Here is a 21,512-nt window from a genome sequence, read left to right as displayed (position 1 = left end):
ACAGGAGTTTGTGCAACCTAACTTCACAATAAAAAACTAATTCTAAACAATGTGAATACAATCTTATGAGATAATTTTTTATAGAGAATTATCACAAAGTTAAATCTTTAAAAATATGTCATTAAACCATCACTATATATTTCTAAATACGCCTTTAATTTCTGAGTAAATAAATTTATATTTGCTGATGATAAACAAATAATCACTAAACTATTGCTTTTTCCCTCTGGAAATAATAAGCTATTTTAGCTACAGAACTATAGATAATGTGGCTTTGTAAATAATAATTTTGCAAGCAAAAGTTTGTCCCACGAAAATAATCCTGAAAGGGGGAAGAAAACATTGTACATTGCTTTTACTGTTCAAAATGATCAAATCTTGGAAACAACCTAAGCGCTAAAATATAAGGACATACTTAAATAAATTATGGTATCTACATTAAATGTAACACTACACAATCATTAAATAATTAGGAAGCCTAGAAGGTGACATGAAATGAGTAAAATGTTAAAAACAGTTTGCCAGATTACTTGTACTCTAAAAAATTATGTGGACCTGTGGATAAGGAATGAAAGGGAATAAAAAGGATAATTTCTTATAGTGGGGGGATTTTAGATTTTAATTTTAGCCTCCCTTTTTCTTTTTTTTGTCATTACTGGCATTTTTGTTATTGCAATTATAAGAAATGGGAAAAGAGAAGAAAAGTAGCTATTACCTAGATAAAAGACAAATATATAAATCAACTCAACAAAATGGGCAATTTGGGACATAACAAAATGGGGTTTCAAAAATGCTGAATGTAAGTGACTTTTTATTTAACTTGAAAAAAGTCAAATGACATCCTAAGTTTTATTTCAAAGGAATAAACAGCCTATATCTAACAAAACAGCATTTGAAATGAGGTTTTATTAAGACATACCTCACTTGTTTTAAAGGTTTCTTTGGAATCTTCTTCAGATTGCTGTTTCTTTTTGGAGTTCTCTTCAACATTCCTAAGGGTGAAAGTCAAATATAAAGCATGGATCAAATGTGAAAATTTTTCAGGAAGGTTGAAAACAATAAAAAGCTTTCCTTTACTATAATTTTTATTTATCTTATTTTATTATTATTATTTTTTGAGGTGGAGTCTTGCTCTTGTTGCCCAGGCTGGAGTGCAATCGCGCAATCTTGGCTCGCTGCAATCTCCGCTCCTGAGTTCAAGTAATTCTCCTGCCTCAGCCTTCCAAGTAGCTGGGATTACAGGCATGCACCACAATGCCTGGCTAATTTTGTATTTTTAGTACAGACAGAGTTTCACCATGTTGGTCAGGCTGGTCTCAAACTCCTGACCTCATGTGATCCACCCGCCCCTGCCTCCCAAAGTGCTGGGATTAAAGGCGTGAGCCACAGCGCCCAGCCGTTTACTATAATTTATACACTTAATCGATAAATGGAGACTTGTTACATTTCAATTTAAATCCTATCAATTATTGGTCAACAAAGGAGAGCACAATCCCAAATATGGCATGAACTGTTCTTGGTGCTAAAGGAAAGTGCAGCCGAAACAAAAATTCCTAATTTGTTGCTTAAAGATGAATGTTTTATGGGCTATAATTACACTTCAAAATTACTATCTTTTGAGTAAAGAGGGAAGTCTTATTTATTCAGCTCAATAAGGATGAGATGCAATAACAGTAAGAAATTTGAGAGCTTACTACTCTTCCAAGTTCTGCAAATTATCAAATCAGTTATCTTGAAGTCTGTGATAAATTTACATAAATGCAACTTGATGGAATAAACAAATTGCAGCCCATGGCTCACAAGACTTCATAGCTACCCTCAAGAGTCTCTTTAGCTTTCTAATTCTTAAAAAGTTAACCATGATAATGCAGTGTTAACAAGGAATCTGGCTCAGATTCTGGGTTGGGGGAAAATCATGGAATACTGGTAAAACTAAAAGCGTGGAAAGACTGGAAATAATAATTGTAAACAAGTGGTTACTGAACGCCAACAAGAGGAATACTTCTAGATAACTTCTAGAGGATCCATAAACTCTGAAACTCTAGGGATAATTGTTAGCTTATGCACGTACATTTTTCAGGGGAGAGGGTCTAAAGCTCTCATCAAATTATCAAAAAGATCTGAGACACCCAAAAAAATTAAGATGCACTACTTAGAAATGTTATAGATATTAACATTTTGATACTAAATACGAAACCCTAAGGTCCTTCATAAATATGCAGTAACATACACATCCTAAGTACAACTCTTTAGTGTCACTTCAACGCCTCTCTTCTGAAAGCACCCAGGGGAGTGTTACAAGGGAAACATGACCAGATAAAATATGTACCTTGAATCTTTTTTTCTCTTTTTGCTTAAGGCTACTTTTTTTTCTAAAACTTTCCGTTCTTTAAGGACTTCTTTAATTCTGGGGGCTTTAGGTTCCAAACTCTTTGTTGATGATTCCTCTAAGTCCACACTACTCCTGCCTAGAAAAGAAGCAATCAATAAAATGTATTTCAGAAAAGTTTTATAAACAGTATAATATTAATTTTTCATTAAGATTTTTCTAATCATTGTTAAAGCCAAAATGGCTTTAATATTCTTAAGCTGTGCTGGAACAGACATAATATTTTGGATGAAGAAGTCTTATCTTTCCTATTTCAAATGATCACATAAGTGTATGTATGTGTGAATTCATATATTACATAGGATTAGTGCCCAGAGGGAATACAATTTTGTTCAATGCAATATTACAGGTAAATGTTTGACATTTTAGTTAACATAAGCATAGATTAATTTCATTAATCACCAGCAAGGGTTGATAACTCATTGTTAACAATCTACTTTCCAGTGATAATCAAATCATTACAGAAAAATAAACCGCTAACAAACGAGTTGCGTAAGCTGGTATCTGATAAAATGTTTAATTAAGATTTAGCAATATAATAAAAAAGAAAAATGAATAAACATATGAGATTAAAATGCAAGGAAATCTTCCACATTTGAGAATAGATCCTTTTATTTTATATCCATGTCTCATAAGTAACATAAGAGTACCTGGAAAATAATGAAATATATAAGATAGTTTAAAATATTAAAAGTTAACATGTATACCTTGACTCTTGGTTTTTGAAGACTTTGTCTTTTCTGCTTTCTGTTTTCGTTTTTCTTCAAGTTTCTCTCTATTAATTTGCCTTCTTAAAAGCCTCTCTTCTTTTTCTTTGGCCTAAAACCACAAAATATCCTAACAGATTATTAGGCAAAGGCAGAAACACACTGAAAAACTGTATTTTTAAAAAAATTTTAGTTTACCCTTCAGATGTTCTTACAAATTAATGGACTCTGAAAAAATGCACATACACTACATATATATACACACATTTATCTGTATGTGTATACATACATATGTATGTGTATGTTTCAATCTGAAAGTTACCAGAATAAAATAAACAGTTATGAAAATTTGCCATTACTCTTTCAGAATGCCATTAGTTTAAAGAATGGGAAAGGTATTATTTTGGGAAAAAGTGATTAAATAAGCTGGTTGTTTCAATTAAAAAGACAGCTGTGAAAATATCTATGAACATTAAGTATATATAGGTAGGTGTTTATAACTTTCCAACTATTATCAAAAACAGTTGAAATAAAAATTCAAGTGATAGGCTAGTTCTACAACATATATGACTTGATGGTTATACGCTTGGGACCCAAGGGACTTGGGACTTGCAGCTGTTGTCTTTTACAGCAGAAAGAATTCACAATCATTGTGCTACTCCAACTACTCTTTTCTGGCCCGGAGTGCCAAAAATCCTAAGCAGGTGCATAACTTCTAACCAAGTAACCTTTTCAAGAGATAAGCCTGAAGGGAAAGCTGATCACCACTAGCATTTTGGGGCAGTTTCTTCAAATCATTTTCCTATGTAACAACATTTCCTGATTCTGAACTTTTCATATTTTACAACTTTTCATACTTTAATGTTTCTAAAATTATAAGCTATCTTAAAACTAACATACATATATAACAATAAGGTAGTAATTTTCTTTAAAAAGCAGTTATTAATTTAGTGGTACATTTTATAATTAGAAATATTTTAGAATCCAAGAAATAGGTGAATAGCATTTCCATCTCAATAGCATGTTAACAGCTGCATACCATATCCTTGCAGGATTGGATCTACACTTGGTTTAAACATTTCCATACTGTGAAGCATTTAGGTTGTTGCCAGTTTCACTACTATAGGTTGAGCAACCATCATCTGAAAATGTGAACTCTTTAGCACTGACATGCTGTCGCAAGTTGAAAATTCCACACCTGACTTCATGTGACAGGTGGCAGTCAAACTGTAGTCAAAACTTTGTTTCATGCACCAAATTATAAAAAACATTGTATAGAATAATTGGCAGGCTATGTGCATAGGTATATAAGATACACAAATGAATTTTATGTTTAGACTTGGGTTCCATCCCTAAGATTTCTCACTATGTATATGCAAATATTCCAAATTGTGAAAAATTCCAAAATTTGCAACACCTCTGGTCCCACCCATTTTGGATAAGGGATATTCGCTTGTATTAGTAATGATGACACAAACATCTCCGTCACATGTTTACATCTACTCTACCTAGTTAAATGACAAGGTTCCTACAGGCAAATCCTGTATGTCTCTGCTTCATATGCACACCAGTACCTTGCAGATAGACTATTTAAGTTTGTTAACCTGATGTAGTAGGTTAATATAACAGAACAAAGTGGACTTACAATGGACTGTCGTCGTTGTTCTACAGTAAGCTCATCATCAGAATCACTATAGTACTTTGAGTAAAGATACGGTTTGTGGACATACGCATGCCGTACACTTTTTGTTTTTCCTTCACTAGAATCACTAGTTTGAGTTTTTGTTTTATTCTGTTTGTTCTTCTCTTCATCTGTAAGAAAGTTAATAGAAAGAGGAGTATGTCTGTGAATTAGCATAAAATCAACATTATGCTGTACAAGCAGCAAAGACAAGATCAATTGGAGGTCCAAAAGGGGAAATATTAGGATGTGAAAATTTCAGAAATTGACTTTTAAAGGCTATAATTCATATTTTTATTTCTTATCAGCTTCTCACACATAAATAAGACAAAGAAAAATTAGACATTATAGTTATTTATGCTGTTAAAAGGAAAATTTCAGACAAATTAAATTTAACAGAGTTTTTTGGAGCAAAGAATGATTCATGAATCAGGCGTCAGAACGACGAGAGGTTCTGAGAGCTCTGCTTCGGCAACACAAGCAGTGGGCTTTTACAGGCTGAACACAAAAGCAGACGAAATACATGACTGGATTGGCTACAGCTAGGTATGTGCCTTATGTGACTATGATCTGGTGGAAAGTCCCTAGTTAGAAGTTAATTGGAGGTTTCTGATCGAGCTACGTTTAATCTCTGTTTTACTATTTAGACTGAGCTTCAGTTTGCCTTTGTAGGAACCCAAGGCACTGGAGCTATCTCAGCCTAAAAGCCTCCATCTGTGCCTCAGTGTTCTCTGGACAAACAATTCTTATTTTTCACTGGACTTGATATTTATGCTTTACCATTGTTAAGTTCAACAAATCCACTGGAAGCTGAACTTTAAAGTAAACTTGAGATTTTAATGACCACCTCTGAATTTCTCATTTAGGGAAGAGGCGGGAATCAATAACTGGATTGAATGAATACCTGGATCAATAACTGGAAGGTAATCTGTTTTGCTTTGACACAGGAAGAAGAAAAAAAGGTAAGCAAGGTTTTCATTTCCTACTATGTACTCTTAAAATAGCCATCTTCTTACTTTTAAAATTCCATACATATAAAATCTAGTCTTACCAGGAAAAAACTTAAGAAGACCCAAAAGGCATCAAGAATTAATTTTAGTTAGGGTAGAGAAAGTGGAGTGTTCACAGGATAGGGAGCACTCTTCCTACACAGGTAACACAGAGCTGACCTCATGAGGACACATATGATAATTAGGAAGTGCTGCTGCTGCTTTTTTTAGTTTGTGAAATTGAAGAAAAAAAAATGGGAGGGACCGACACATTCATCTATGGTGTTACAAGCTTATACTTTTTCTCCTCTATGATTTTCTCTCTAGGTAGCCTATCTGAAAGCTAGCAACAAATTTATAAGATGTTCTCTACAGGCAATTGCAAATAAAACTCAGTATTTTTATTACTCCTAAACAGAATTTAATCAGGTGGTAAGAGCAGCATAAGATACCGGTAAGAAGCACAGACTCAGGTTTGAAATCTGCACTAGTGCTCACTAGCTACATGACTGGACAAGACATGGTCTCTCTGACTTTGTCTCCTTGCCTATACCTACTTCCTGGGGTTGTTCTGAGGACTACAGGAGTTATTACACGAACGTCCTTAGCACAGTGCCTGGAAGATAGTAAGTGCTCAGGAGGGGTTTTCTGAAAAACAAACTATTATAAAGAATTCAGCCTTGCCCAGAGAGGTCTGGCCTTTACCATTAGCTTCTGGGAGGTAATCTCTAAGCCTCTGGAACGCTAGGCCTGACTGGAGTGTTTCAGAGTGCAAAGGCTCTTGAGTCAAGCTAAACAGTCTAACAATGTGATTCAGGGTTGGAGTGGTGGGTCATGGAGTATGAGTTTGACCTGTAGAGGGGTTAGAGACTCAGATCAGCCATGTGGGCAGCCAACTCTGACTACATGCTAGAGTCTTGGTGAGAACTTTGGATCCCAAGGCTCTGGTGAACTTCCCTGATTGGCAATATTCTGCATATGTCGTCAGACATCAATGCAGAGGAAGTAATTCAAGGGGGAACAATTGGAAGTTTGAAACTTTCCTGGACTCTGCCCTATGTGCCTCTTCCCTTGGCTGATTTTAATCTGAGTACCTTAACTGTAAACAACCATAGCTGTGAGTATACCACCTTTCAGTAAGTTCTATGAGCCCTTTTAGCAAATTATCAAATCTAAAGGTGGTCTTGGGGAACCCTGAACTTGCAACTGGTGCCATTAATTGAGGGCAGTGTTGTGGACTATGCTGCCCCCAAATGTGACACACACAAATAAAAAGCATCTTCATATATTTATCTCCTCTACATTTTAAGTTAATAATCATACTAGGGGATAGAGTTAAAGAATGAAGAACCAAAGGTTGTTGAGATTTAGTAACTTACCAAGCTTGCCCAGACAGACAACTTTGGAGCTGGGACTCAGAAACAAATCTTCCAACTACAAAATCCCATGCTCTTGCTATTATACCACACAGTTTTTCAGGAAATAGCCGTTAGAATATACAAATAATGCTTGACAGGATGCTTCAGAGGCATTATTATGTAAAATGCTTTACCATCTGACGTAATCTCTCCTTCTTCCATGCTATCAGACATTACAACTTCCTCTTCAGTATCTTCTTCAAAAGATGAAAGGTCACTGGTATGAACAGAGCTAACTGTGATGTCTGTAAGTCCATCCACATCAGAATCTATCAAAGATAAATCTTCAAGAGGAAAATAAAACAGAAAAAAAAATCATCTCGTTATAAGAACATATTCAGAGCTCAATTACTAAATTACATTTAAAATTTTCTGCTTTAAATACGTGTCAAACTATCAAACAAGGCAGAGTGGTTTACAGAAAATACAAAGGCAAAGTAGACTTCTGTGAAAATAACTGAACTATTAATTTACAATGTATGATATAATAAAAAAAATGAATTTTAAGTAACTGAAGTATTTACTACCTAATAAAGATTAGGATATCCAACTATGAATTAAGTTGCTTAAAATAATGTATGTGAATAAATTATAAGACAAATTATAAATTCATAATTTCTGTTAATTTACTCTGTGAACAGATATATTAGTATACAAAAATACAAATATTTGTTTTTTTCTTAAGCAAAGGGGATTTAAGTTTCCAAAAGTATTAAACTTATTAAAATATGAAGGCAAATTTGATACTTTCCTGATCCCAAAATACTGTTCTTTAAACTTTGTAGATGTTTGCAAGTTTTTATATACCTTCTTTTGTCCCTTCAACAGTTTTAGCTTTATTACTGTTCTTGTCTGAAGGAAGTTTTAAACTCTCTACTTCTTTTTCTTTTGCTTGTTTTTCATCTTTAACTTTCTGTGTATCTTCATTCTTTTTTGAGTGATCAAATTTCTTTTCAGTTTTTTCCTTCTTTTCTTTCTTTCTTTCTCCTTTCTCATTGCTGTCTGGTTTCTTTTCACCTTTGTCTGTTGATTTATTTTTTTGCTCACTGCTTTCCTGTTGAACATCCTTATTTAGCACAATTAAATTATTATGCTCTTTTGTGTAATTTTTAATTTCTTCAACTGGACAGGGAAGGTCGCTAAATTCTTCAGACTTTGGGGCTGTTTCCAGTCCTTCACCTCCAGAGTCAGCTGTAGATTTTTCTTTATCAGCCATGTCCTCTGACGTTCTTTCTTTGTCAGTACCAGTATCAGTGGTTGGCTGAGATGGAAGTTTTTTTGATGCCCTCTCACTGGTCTTGGCATTTGATGTTTCTGTTGAAGCCCTAGCAGCACTGGCTTCTTGGTTAAGAGAAGTGATGGTTTCCAGTATCGACATGGCATCATTGGCTACATTAGCACTGGGCCCAGGAGCAGGAACACCTTAAAGAAAAAGAGAAGTTTTAGAATACATTTAATCAGAAGGAAGATACCTCTGCTAAATCAATACCACATACCACTGTCATCTTTATACGATGCATATGCTGTGCAGACCATCTGTATATTCTTTCAGACTTTCAGGTACCAGTACTAGTATATACCATATTCTGAATTATCTCTCTCTCTAATATATTATCTTAGGAAGAGCACCATGCAAATCTGAGGAATTGTCTACCTCCTAGAAAAAGACTATATTCTCTAATTATTTTAGTTATTCCTTCTATTATCATACTCACACACCCCATTAATAATATGCTTATTATTTTTATTAATCTAAAAAATGAAATGTTATGACAATTGAGGAACTTAGGAGATATTTAAAGTAAGTACAATTTCACTGGAATAGCCAAATTAAAAAATGTGTTAAAGAGCCAAGTCTCCCTAACTTGATATTCAGTTCAAGAAGAAAAACAACGGAACTGACCAAGAGTAAAAGCAAAGCACCTTGTGTAATAAGGGAAGAGTCTGGTTTCTCATCATCGGGAGCTGTGTTGCCACTCGCTTCCTCTTTGTGATTCAGCGTGGCCAAAAACTCATGCACAGCTTTCTCCACCTGAGGTCTGAATGTGTGGTTGATCTTTGGATCCACAACCTGAGAAATAATTCGGTCAATACCAGACTCCAACATTCCTGATCTGAAACAAGATAAATTATGGAAACGTGAAAAAATAATATATTATTTGCATTAATTATTTTAAAATAACACTCTATCTATCTATCCATCTATCTATCTATCTATCTATCATCTATCTATCCATCCATCCATCCATCCATCCATCCATCCATCCATCTAACTTAAATTGTCCCAATCCATTTTCTTGGATATAGATAGACAATGGAAACTAAGTTTCATGCTATACTAGCTTTAGATATACCATACTATAAAAGTCTGTAAACTTTTCTACTACTGTTTCACTAGTGCAAATACTGAAACAGACAAAACAAAACACCCTTAGAACTAGACACAGTACACTACCTAGGGTCCAGTATAGAAGTGATGCTTATCTCACCCCTGCTCTGCTCATGGCATATAGGAATAAGCTCATTAAAAAGCTGAGTTCTGGGGATAAAACAAACCTATGGTCTCCATAACTTTTTTTTTAACAGAAAAAAATGTAAGCTTTTTATAAGCATTAGAGTCCCCAGAAAAACAACAAACAACACACACACAAAATATAATTTCATCAAATTACAAAATAAAAGAAGGAAAACTTTAGAGAAAATATTTGGAGAAACAAGACTTCTGGCTTTCTATTATCTTCCTGCTATAAAAACTGGATGATTCATTCATTCAACAATTATAAGTGTCTTCTATATAACAGGTACTATGCTGGCCACTGACAGCTACAAACTGACCTGGTCCCTGTTCTGGATGGAGATGTATACACAATTAAGACATGAGATGACAGGCACTAGTACACATCATGTACTATAGGAAAAGAGAGGAATAAGAAATTATTTGCTTATTAGAGGAATAAGAAATTATTAGATATGTCCAAGATAATTTAGGAGTGCTTCATAAAGGAGAAGACATTTGAGCCAAGTCTTGATTTCTACAGAAGAGAAGGGGAAGAAAGGTACATGGAATTAAAGAAATATCATATACAAGAGACAAAAGAGAGATGAGGACAACTATCTATGAAATGTGCTTCTGCACAAAGGCATCTCAGTAAAATAAGAGAACATGAATTTATTTTAAGAAACACACTTAAATATTTTCTTCCTAAAAAAGAAGTGGACAAGTCAAGGTACCCGGGATAGGGCTGGAAGATCAAAGTGCTAGTCATTTCTAGCTTCTAAGCCTCAATTTCTCTCTATGGAATGGATGAGGAGCCATCTTTCCTTACACTTTACAAATGCTATTTTTGAGTGCAGTTCCATCTGGAGTGCAGGATGGATTAGTTTTTCATTTCTGGAGGCACCTTGTCGCCTTGTGAAACTATAATTCTACTTATGTGGGCCATAGAGAAAAATTGAGCCAATTCGGCACAAAGTAGGTTACCTGCTTTTTAAAGTTCTAAGATTAAAAAAAAATGCAAATCTTGCAAACATTGTTACATCTTAGAGGTGTATGTAAAATGTAGTAGGTAGAAAAGAAATAAGAAAAAGCAATCTTAAAAAAGGTTTTAGGGTACAAGTAAAAAGGTACAAAAAGGGCCGGGCATGGTGGCTCATGCCTGTAATCCCAGCACTCTGGGAGGCCAAGGTGGGCAGATCACAAGGTCAGGAGATCCAGACCCATTCTGGCCAACATGGTGAAACCCCATCTCTACTAAAAATACAAAAATTAGCTGACTGTGCCTGCAATCCCAGCTACTTGGGAGGCTGAGGCAGGAGAATCGCTGGAACCCAGAAGGCAGAGATTGCAGTGAGTCGAGATGGCACCACTGCACTCCACCCTGGCAACAGAGCGAGACTCTGTCTCAAAAAGAAAAAGAAAAAGAAAAAAAAGTACAAAAAAAAAAAATTAAAACAGTCCACTCCCAAATTTTTGCTTCAGTCTCTTTCTGTCTGCCTATGTTCTAGCCTCTTGTCCTGCAAACAAACAAAACACTTCTACTTTAGTCCTTTCTCACACAGAGGTCAGCTCTGGTATCTTATAGAAAAATGGAGTCCAGCACTAATGATCATACTGCACGTAGCGGCCATAACTGCCTCACCCAAGTGGGGAGAAGCTACAGCCCTCGGTCAAGGGCAAAGTCAAAATGCCAACAGCTGGCAGTTTTCTGGTTCAAGTTACTTCCTTGTCTTCTTTTCAAATTATGTTTAGCTAAGATCATTATTCAGTTATCTAGGATTTTCAGATTCTGTTGTACAAATAAAAGCTTAAGTAGAATAAAATTTTCCCTCCTACTGAGTCAGCAGATCAGCTATTAAGTTGAACCATCTGAAATTGCTGATATTAGACCATTTTTGTCTTACAAAAATGGCAAGTGCAGATAGCTCAACCTAATGGAGTCAAGTGAGTATGTCTCAAAGCATACGTACGAAAAACTGTTTGAAATTATATTTATTTACAGGGGCTAGTCCACCCCTATACCTTCAGATTGAACACAACTAAATAACATTTTTAAGGAAGCTTTAAAATGTTATTATCAGTATCATAAAATGTTACTAATGGATATTAAATGAAAATAGTTCATTTAAAAAAATAAATACAGCTAGAAGAAAATTTACAAATGTCCCAGGAAAAGCAACGCCTAAATTATCCAAGAGAAGGCAGCTGTCTTCCCTCTTTCAAAATGGCTCCAGAAAAAGAGATTCCTCATTACTCATAGGCAAATTGCTCCAGCATTTAATCACTGACACAGCCACAAGAACTCCTTACCTCACACCAAACATGATTTTGTGATCACAATGTCTTACTGGTACAGCAGTAATTTTAAGTGCTTAATGTCAGGCCTCGGAGCCCAAGTCAAGCCATTGTATCCCCCGTGACTTGCACGTATACACCCATATGGCCTGAAGTAACTGAAGAATCACAAAAGAAGTGCAAATGCCCTGCCCCGCCTTAACTGATGACAGTCCACCACAAAAGAAGTGAAAATGGCCAGTCTTTGCCTTAAGCGATGACATTACCTTGTGAAAGTCCTTTTCCTGGCTCAATCTGGCTCAAAAAGCTCCCCCACTGAGCACCTTGTAACCTCCACTCCTGCCCGCCAGAGAACAACCCCCCTTTGCCTACCCAAATCCTATAAAATGGCCACACCCTTATCTCCCTTCGCTGACTCCCTTTTCGGACTCAGCCTGCCTGCACCCAGGTGATTAAAAAGCTTTATTGCTCACATAAAGCCTGTTTGGTGGTCTCTTCACACGGATGCGCATGTCACTTAATTTTCACATGTGTAAGACTTAGGTCACTTAAATAAAAGAACAGAATGACTGCTCCCTTACCTTATAGATTTTGTACGCTATAAAAGTAAACGCAATTCTAAGAAGTTTGCCTTCAATCTGAGTGTCAATATATGAAAAAAAAGAATGCCAGACTCCCAAAAAATATGCTTTTAAAGCAATGCGATCATTTGTGAACAGGGAGGTGGCTATGCAAATCACTGAATGAAAGTAATCAGTAGAGCTCTGTATAAGTGTGTGTGAAGGGGTGCTCTACCCTACCTCCACTCCCTTATCCCCCAGTTCTAAGTTATTTTGGTCACTGTTCTCTTTGAAGGCCTTTGTGGAAACACAGGCAGCAGGCCTGTCACCCAACAGATCTCTTTTGTTTCTACTTTTTCTAGAAACAGCTTTGACCTTTTCTTACCAGGTATTATTATGTAGCCTTCTAATGGCATCTTTTGATCTCACCTAGACTCTTACAGGTTCCTCTGACATCCTTTAAAATGTAGACAAAAAAGCTATTGTGAATTTCCCTCTTCTCTTATGCACAAGGAGACACTGTCTGAGCCCCTAGGCTCCTGGTTTCTAGTATTACCTGTGGCTAAATAGGTTTGTCTTTTAGTCAGGTTGTGAATTTTGATTTGTGGGACTTCCTGTTAGTTGAAACTATCAGACTAGATAGGCTTTCCAGAGGTTCCTATGGGACAAAAGGAAATTAACAGGTGGCAGGTATAAAACAGATTGGTTGAACTGTTTAAAAGCTACACTTCATTCTCAAAGATGTACTTGAACATAAATACTTGTCAAGTCAGGGAGACTGGATGCTCTCTAAATAACTTAGTCACCCTTTTTTTGAGGGGTACAGCAGGGGTAGAAGGCTTTCTTGTCTTTGCAAATATTTACATTCAAGAACAAGTAGTGGCCAGGCGAGGTGGCCCATGCCTGGAATCCCAGCACTTTTAGAAGCCAAGGAGAGAAGATCCCTTGAGCCTGAGTTGGAGACCAGTCTGGGCAACATAATGAGACACCGTCTCTACAAAAAAATACAACGAGAAGCTGGGCATGGTGGCAGGTGCTCAGGATGATGACGTTGAGAGGTCTGCTTGAGCCCAGGAGACTGAGGCAGAAATAAGCTATCATCACGCCACCGCATTCCAGCCTGGGGAACAGAATGAGACCCTTTTTTGTTTTGTTTCGTTTAAAAAAAAAAAAAAGTAGAAGACTGTAAATCTAGTTTTCTAAGGATGCTCCAAATATTCGAGTTCTTCTAATTCTCATTACCTTATGTTCACTCAGAATGGCTCTGACAGGTCCAACACTTTGAGGGGAGGTGGGGAGCTATATCATCCATAAGTAGCAGTTAAAAGTCATAGTCAAATGCAAAAGATGGGGGCACTGTATTAAAAGAAGACATGGCCTCAAATCAAGAGAAAATATTTTAATTTCAGTAATCTTTAATGTCTTTATTTGTAAAATAAGAATAATAAAGCCTGCTTGCTCTCTTAGGGTCAAGAAAATAGTTGTGAAGGCAACTGTGTATATCATCTGTTAATATTACATCTAGATTTTTTAGAAAGTCATATTGTTATTTCCTTCTTTCAAATATTTCCAAAGGTCTACAGGAACAATCAGACTGTTAAAATGTATAAGAAAATGTGAAGTGATTAGATCCAAATCCAAAATATGCTACATCACAGGAAATAGCCACACCAAATCAAGTAAAATTGTCAACATCATTAGGTGAACAAACTTGTATGTAATTTCTCCGCTTTCAGGCAAAGTAGGTTAGGACATTTTAAAACTTGCCGGAACTCTTATTTCTGACACTTACTTGAGGACTTGTTGTCTAATGTTGTTTCTTAGCTGGTTCTTATTGAGATGGGGACTCCATGTGTGAGTTGCCAAGTGATTTGCAACAAAGTTGTCAACACGCTGTCTCAGATTCTGATAGGCAGGCTAGAGAGAAAAAAACGAAGGTTAAATCTTCAATGTTATACAGTATCAATATTCACCTCTCAGAAAATTATTTTTACCATGGGACAACAAAGTTTCACAGTTTCTGACAATTCTGCTTCAAGATAACTTATACTCATTCAAATACTACTGATTTTGTGTAAGACAAGGTGTTTGGAGATATGAGGAATATAAAGAAGAAGGATACACCTCTTATTTATAGACAGAGGACTGGAAAATAAGACACAAACAAGTGTTATTATTAGATGATTTGGAGTAAAAAAGGGAGAAGATCTGAGGAAGCATGCCTTCATTAAAAATGTGCCATTTGAGCTGGAAAAATCAATTGCACAAGGTAGCTGGGAATGGGAATGGCTGGCTTTGCTCATACAGTCAATGTAAACAAAGAGCAAGTGGATGAGAGAACTGGAGGCCAGGAGCATTTAGTGAGCCCCCAAATCGGTGGTCCAATTTGGCTACAGAAGAGAATACAAAAAGCAGAGAAATGAGGTTAAGACAGAGAGGTTGGGGCCAGGTGCTAAAAGGCTTTGGGTACTTGTACAAGAAGTTTGGAATTATGGGGTAGAGAATGGGAGCCCACTGCACATATGGGCAGAGTGATAAAACAGCTAAGCTTTTTGATGGTTAATCATCCTACAGCGCAAGAGTAAACAGACACAAAATACTTTTAGGAAAGCATGCAATAACTACAGTGAGGACAGTCTGTACTGGGGTGGCAGAAACCAGCTAATGGCGTAGACCCAAGAGAAATTACTGAGGGGCAACTACTTGAACTAGGCATTAAATGTGAGGTAAGGCAATGGTTCTCTACCAAGAAGGATTTCAGTCCCATCCCCCAAGGGACACTTGGCAATGTCTGGAGACATTTTAGGTTGTTACAACTGATGAGAGTGCTATCGGCATCTAGTGGGTCAAGGGTAAGGATGCTACTGAATCTCCTACAATGCACAGGACAATCCCCTGACAGGAAAAGAACTACCCAGTCCCAAATGTCGACAGTGCTGAGTCCGAGAAGAACCCTTGATGTGCTCCCTGAGGCGAGCATAGAGGGGAACACATATTATATCATCTCTACTTGAAGGGGCACTGCCTGGAAGGAATATGTGACCACACACTCAGGACTGCACTCCATTTCTAGAGGCTGTCCCCCACTACTGATGTTCTTTCTACCTTTCTTCTATATAGCTTTCAATGGGGATGAGTTTGAGTGTTCCTGACTGATACTAAGCAAGCACTGTACAGCCTCACCTTCTGCCATTTGCCTCCTTTTAGCTTCAAAGTTTATACTCCAGTGATAAACTCTCATCTCTGCACCTACCATCCTGCAACTACCATTCCCTCTGGTTGTCCATCTGACAAATTTCTCACCTTCCAGAGCTCACCCTAATCTGTGAAATCATCTTGACACTTATGGGCTCTTCATCCACGCTCCTACTGTTTTCTATACATTTTACCATTCGAGCAATTCTTGTACTACATTGTATTTTCGGGAGCAAGGCATATTTATCCTCCATTGAAGTGTAAGCCTCCTCCTCTACCTCTCTTACTCTTTGTTTTCATGTAGCGTATCACACTGCTTGGCAAATGAGCAATTAAAATACAGTCCATTAGCTGAATGGGTAACCATCTCTAACGCAGAATGATAAAGATTTTATCCCTCTGATGCCCTTACATCAGTTCCAATTTTCAGGCCTTTGCTGATACTTATTTCCTATCCTACAAGGTAGTTTCATGATCATTTCCCACCTGCCTGTCCATTTATCCAAAATCAATATGAACTAAAATTAATTTTTTTTTTGGCAGAATCTTGCTCAGTTGCCCATGCTGGAGTGCAGTGGTGTGATCTCGGCTCACTGGAACCTCCACCTTCCGGGTTGAGTGATTCTAGTGCCTCCGGCTCCCGATTAGCTGGGACTACAGGCATGTGCCACCGCACCTGGCTAATTTTTGTATTTTTAGTAGAGACAAGGTCTTGCTATATTGGCCACGTTGGCCTCAAACTCCTAACCTGAAGTGATCCATCTGCCTTGACCTCCCAAAGTGCTGGGATTACAGATGTCAGCCACCATACCCAGCCCTAAAACTAATTCTTAACTAATTCTTTCTCCCCAATGATTCTAAAGCCTAATTCTTCTTTCCAGTATTGTCAAATCTAACACATATTCATTAGGCTCTAACATCACAATGCATTTGGCATTCTAGTCTAGTCTTCCTGTAACAAGTTCAAATTTGAACTACTCAACATGTAATTTTCCTTGTTTTCAAGTTCTCCTTTAAGCAAAAAGTTGAGTGACTAGAGAAATATTAAGTATTCATTGAGAAGTATTCTCCTACGAACATATATGTACCCACATGTACATATACACACACACACAATTACAAATATTTATACCCTTTCTTCCTTTTCCAGTGCTTTGGTGAAAAGCCTTGGAGTTATCCTTGAGTCCCCCCTTTGTCTTCTACTTCACTTGCAAACCATGAGCAAATTCTCTCAACATTAGCATGAAAATACTCCCAGAATCTGACCACTTCCCACTAACTATACTGACCCCATTCTGTTCCAAGGCATTCTCATCTCCTATCTGAATTATAATAACTGCCCTCATGCTTCTATCCTTACCTACAGCAAAGTAAGTCTAAAAATAGGGTAACCATGTAATTCACTGACCCATTCAAATCACAACTTAGCATGAAAGGGGAAGCCATTACACATGGCCAACCCATCTGAAATGGAAGTCAGATCATGTCCTTCTTTTGCTCAAAACCTGCTAATGGGTTCTGAGCTCGAGTAAAAGCCAAACTCTTCTGATGGCTCCCAAGACCTGCCAGATCTGTGAAGGCATACCTACCTCACCTCTTGTCACTTTCCCCTTAGTGGGTCTCAGGTCTTCTATACTTGCTATGCTTTCTTCTTGGAATGCTAAAGCCCCAGACAGCTGCATTGCCCCTTCAATTCCTTCACAGATGGCTCAGGTATCATCGCATTGAAACCTACCCTGAACAGCTTACTCAAAATAAAACAGTAAGCCCATCTATCCTCATCTTGCTTTTTTCCATAGATCTATCATACATTATTTGTTGTCTATTTTGTTTTCCACTAGGATGTAAGCTCCATAACAGAGGGATGTTTGGTTCACTGCTGTATCCCTGGCACCTAAAAAAATGACTGGTACATAAGAGTTGTTGAATGAATGTTTGTTGGGTGAATAAATTGACCAGGGGCCATTTATAACTAAGAAAATGTCCAAAAAAATCAGACTTTGTTACTTGAAAAAAGAGGTGTCATATTTACCTGGTTGGTGAACTCCCTGAAGGGCCTCTTGATCATGCCTCCTCACACTCTCCAGATGCTAATCAGTGCAAAGGAGACAGAATGGCTTTGTAACCACTAAGCTTGCTCCAGAGATCTGGAAACTGGTAGTCTATAGTGGAGTTGTCTTCGCAGTAGTTGGAGCTTAGGGTTGCCCGTGGTACCATTTCTTTGGGTGGGAAGGGTTGATTTGGTCTGCTACAGTCAGATCTCTCTCCTGGTTAAGGACTATCAATGACCCTGGACAGTTAGGAGGGGGGTTCTATGGTCTTCCAGTGTAGCAGCAGACTTTGGTACTTCTCATCCTGGTTTAAACACTAAACTGGACGATAGTTTTGCTCTTAGATAGCACCTGGCAGGTAACAAATGTCTTGATTCTTAAATATGTATGTGAATGACATAATCCACTATAACTCTATATGCTACAAGTTAAGACTTTTTGACAGAAAGCAGGTCAGTCTTTGAGGTTCAAGTGGCAGATGAAACTCAAGGATTCCATTAAAGTGATGGTTCTTTGCATGAATAGGGAATCTTCTACTTTAGCCCACTCATCACATTGATATGAATGTTATGTTCTGATGAGAAAAACTTTGGCTTTTTGGGAAGCAGGGGGGGAATAACTTTTTTTTTCCAAATAAGAAAATGAAGTATAAAATGGTATTCAACGAGAAAAAATCTTTTAAATCAAATTAAAATCTACTAATTGCTAATTAAGGGAGTGGAAGAGAAGGAGAGAGTCATGGGGGGAAGGAAGCACCAGAACATAACCTGTAACATAACCAGGAGCAGGTACAGATGTTGGTGGCAAGCGGGGAGAGAGAGAGAGATTTTGTGGGAAAGTTTAAGCTAGTGTCTGAGCGACAACTTCAACCATAACCGAGTGTTCTTTTTTGTCTAGGAGGGTGTCATTTCAGTTCTAATTTCTCAAAGCAACATAAATATTAGAAATTTTCATAATTATTAAATAGTATTTGTAATTGTATTGAAAAATTGTTGCTTTTTAAAAAATTGCTTTTTTTAGACCAAGTCTTGCTCTGTCTCCCAGGCTGGAGTGCAGTGGCGCAATCTTGGCTCACTGCAACCTCTGTCTCCTGGCTTCAAGCAATTCTCCTGCCTCAGCCTCCCGAGTAGCTGGGATTATAGGTGCCCGCCACCACACATGGCTAATTTTTTTTTTGTATTTTTAGTAGAGATGGGGTTTCACCATTTTGGTCAGGCTGGCCTTGAACTCCTGACCTCAAATGATCTGCCCGCCTCAGCCTCCCAAAGTGTTGGGATTACAGGCGTTAGCCACCGCTTTTTAAAGTTCCTACATCTGTGGCTGAATATGTCTTATTACTAGAAGCAGGGTTGATCATCAATTCTATTCCTATTTCTAATTGTTATAGTCATGTGCCCTGAGAAAACTTGTTCATATAAACAAGTACCGTGTCTGGGAATGGAAGAGCTTTGTTGTAACAATATCATTCATTTCTTGACCTCAAAAAAGAGGCTAAGAACATTAAAATGGGTTCTTATTCCATGGTTCCTGAGATCCCTGAAACTGTATACATTATTAGATTGATTCTCATGAAATTGTCTATAGCTGACCATTTTCAAGCAGAAAAACAGCGTTTTAATGTGTTATTTTTGCATTTTTCTCGAGAGAAGGTCCTAACTTTCATTAGATGATCAGAGCTACTGTGCTTCCCTCCTTCCCTCCAAAAACGGTTTTAATCCTTTACTTTGAAGGATCTGGCAGGGATATTATAGACACATACCAATAACATTTTGTGGGAATAGGATAATAAAAAAGTTGAGCCTTAGACATTGCAGCAGTACATTACAATTTTTAATTTGTATACATAATGATAACACACAGATTCATGGGTTTCCGAGAACAGCAAAGTAAAAATTCTATTTGTTGAATACGAATAACTACCTTTATTTGGTAACATTTACCTGGCCATGTCTAACCTTTTCCCACTAAATAACAAAAATAATAAAGGCAATAGGCATTATTTCTAAAAGGTAGCAGTGCATATTCCTGAAGACAAAAGTAAAAAAACCATACTTCCTAAATAGATGAACACTCCCAAGTGAATTGAATTCTCTGTGGTGCAAAACCTCCAATATTCTGAAAAACCACATTTTACATAGTGGGCCCAGTATGAGTCCTTATAAAGAAAGATGTACCAGGATATTCAAGAGAGTTTCCCCAGAAGAGATAGTGGAACTGTGTGTAGTTCACCTGAAAGATTTAGAAGAATCTGCGGATGTTGTACACATGCATTTCTCAAAGAAACAAGGCTCCTCACAACAACTAAACATACTATGAGAAAACCCTCGGCCGGCGCGGTGGCTCACGCCTATTGGGCGAATCACGAGGTCAGGAGATGGGAGACCATCCTGGCCAACATGGTGAAACCTCGTTTCTACTGAAAATACAAAAATTAGTGGGGCGTGGTGGCGCGCGCTTGTAATCCCAGCTACTTGGGAGGCTGAGACAGGAGAGTCGCTCGAACGCGGGAGGCGGGGGTTGCAGTGAGCCGAGATCGCGCCACTGCATTCCAGTCTGGCCACAGAACGAGACTCCGTCTCAAAAAAAAAAAAAAAAAAAAAAAAAAAAAAAAAAAAGAAAAAAGAAAAAAAAAGTAAACCCACATTTCATCAAAACTCCTATCCAATGGACCCAACCAGATTTAACAAGCAGACAAAAGCAACCCCTACAAACCAGTTAATTTTCCAACATGCTTTCTGCTTCCAGAAATCTAGACTCTACTGTGGTTTTCCCACCACCTCACTGACTGCCCTTTCCTGGTGTCTTTGGCTAATTCTTTGCCAATCCAGCTAAGTTTACTTGTTCCTGCTAATTTCTCTTTCACTCTGACATTTGGTACAAAATCCATTCCCCTTTCCAGCCTCTCGTTTTGGACAGGGAACCTCGCTGCTGACCTTTCCCTTCTCTACATTACTCTCCTGAATCTGCTCTTTCCTGTCCTTTCTCCACTTCAGTATCTGCTGTCACCTCTCCTGCATCTTTTCTCCACTGCATGACTCGGTTCTCTCTACCCTACCTTCCTGTCCCTTCTTACCTTAGAATGGTGACATGGCCTAAGTTACCTAAATCAGGTAGTCACTGCTAGAAACCATACTAAAGTCCTTTCTCAGGTTTGCCTCCTTATCTCGGCGCTCCCACCCCCACGATGTCCAGCAAAGCATATTGCACATAACTTGATTCAATTACCATTTTGTGATTTCTCCAAAGGATAAAGGTTCATGGCCCTTACCGCCCAGAAACCTTCAAGAAAGAAGGCAAACATAACTTCGATACAAAGTAAAATCATCAGATATGAGAATGAATACAAAACTAGCCACTGTTAGCGCTACTATTTCCAAACCAGTTCCTGTAAGAACAATGCCTTAGTCTTGCTCACCAGACCGGCGTAATCACTGCGCCGAAACCGTGACTGGCACGTAGTAGGTAAAACACTAGTCGGTAAAACGAACCAATGGACATGCTAACGAATGAACACGCTGTGCTTTACACAGCGTGTGGCACACAGCTGCAGCTCCAAGAGGAAGCCACCGCAAAAGAAGCGCGCCCTTGGGTCCTCCCCTTCCCTCGCAGACCCCCAAACCCGGCGGCTCCGAACCTTGGTGTCCACGTCGGCCAGGCAGTCTCTGCGGAACTGGTCGAAGAGCCCCTGGCTCTTGAGGTGGTTCACGATCATGGCCACGAGCTGCGGGTC

The 21,512-nt window shown here is 37.9% G+C and overlaps 1 protein-coding gene across 1 annotated transcript in view; it reads right to left on the bottom strand.

Moving 5' to 3' along the window:
* BOD1L1 (biorientation of chromosomes in cell division 1-like 1) overlaps positions 1–21,512 on the bottom strand; it is a 59,154-nt gene that overhangs the window by 36,997 nt on the left and 645 nt on the right. The window contains exons 2-10 of the mRNA XM_011984136.1: positions 21,417–21,512; positions 14,329–14,453; positions 9,108–9,298; positions 7,992–8,606; positions 7,319–7,468; positions 4,742–4,908; positions 3,097–3,208; positions 2,330–2,468; positions 920–992 (exon numbers count right to left, since the gene is read on the bottom strand). Of these exons, the coding sequence (XP_011839526.1) occupies positions 920–992; positions 2,330–2,468; positions 3,097–3,208; positions 4,742–4,908; positions 7,319–7,468; positions 7,992–8,606; positions 9,108–9,298; positions 14,329–14,453; positions 21,417–21,512 (1,668 nt within the window). The remainder of the gene's footprint in view (positions 1–919; positions 993–2,329; positions 2,469–3,096; positions 3,209–4,741; positions 4,909–7,318; positions 7,469–7,991; positions 8,607–9,107; positions 9,299–14,328; positions 14,454–21,416) is intronic.

The sequence above is a fragment of the Mandrillus leucophaeus genome, unplaced genomic scaffold, assembly GCF_000951045.1.
Source record: "Mandrillus leucophaeus isolate KB7577 unplaced genomic scaffold, Mleu.le_1.0 Scaffold261, whole genome shotgun sequence".
In the NCBI taxonomy this organism is placed as follows: Eukaryota; Metazoa; Chordata; class Mammalia; order Primates; family Cercopithecidae; genus Mandrillus; species Mandrillus leucophaeus.
Note: the sequence above shows the minus strand (reverse complement) of the source record. Positions and strands in the feature narration are given on the sequence as shown.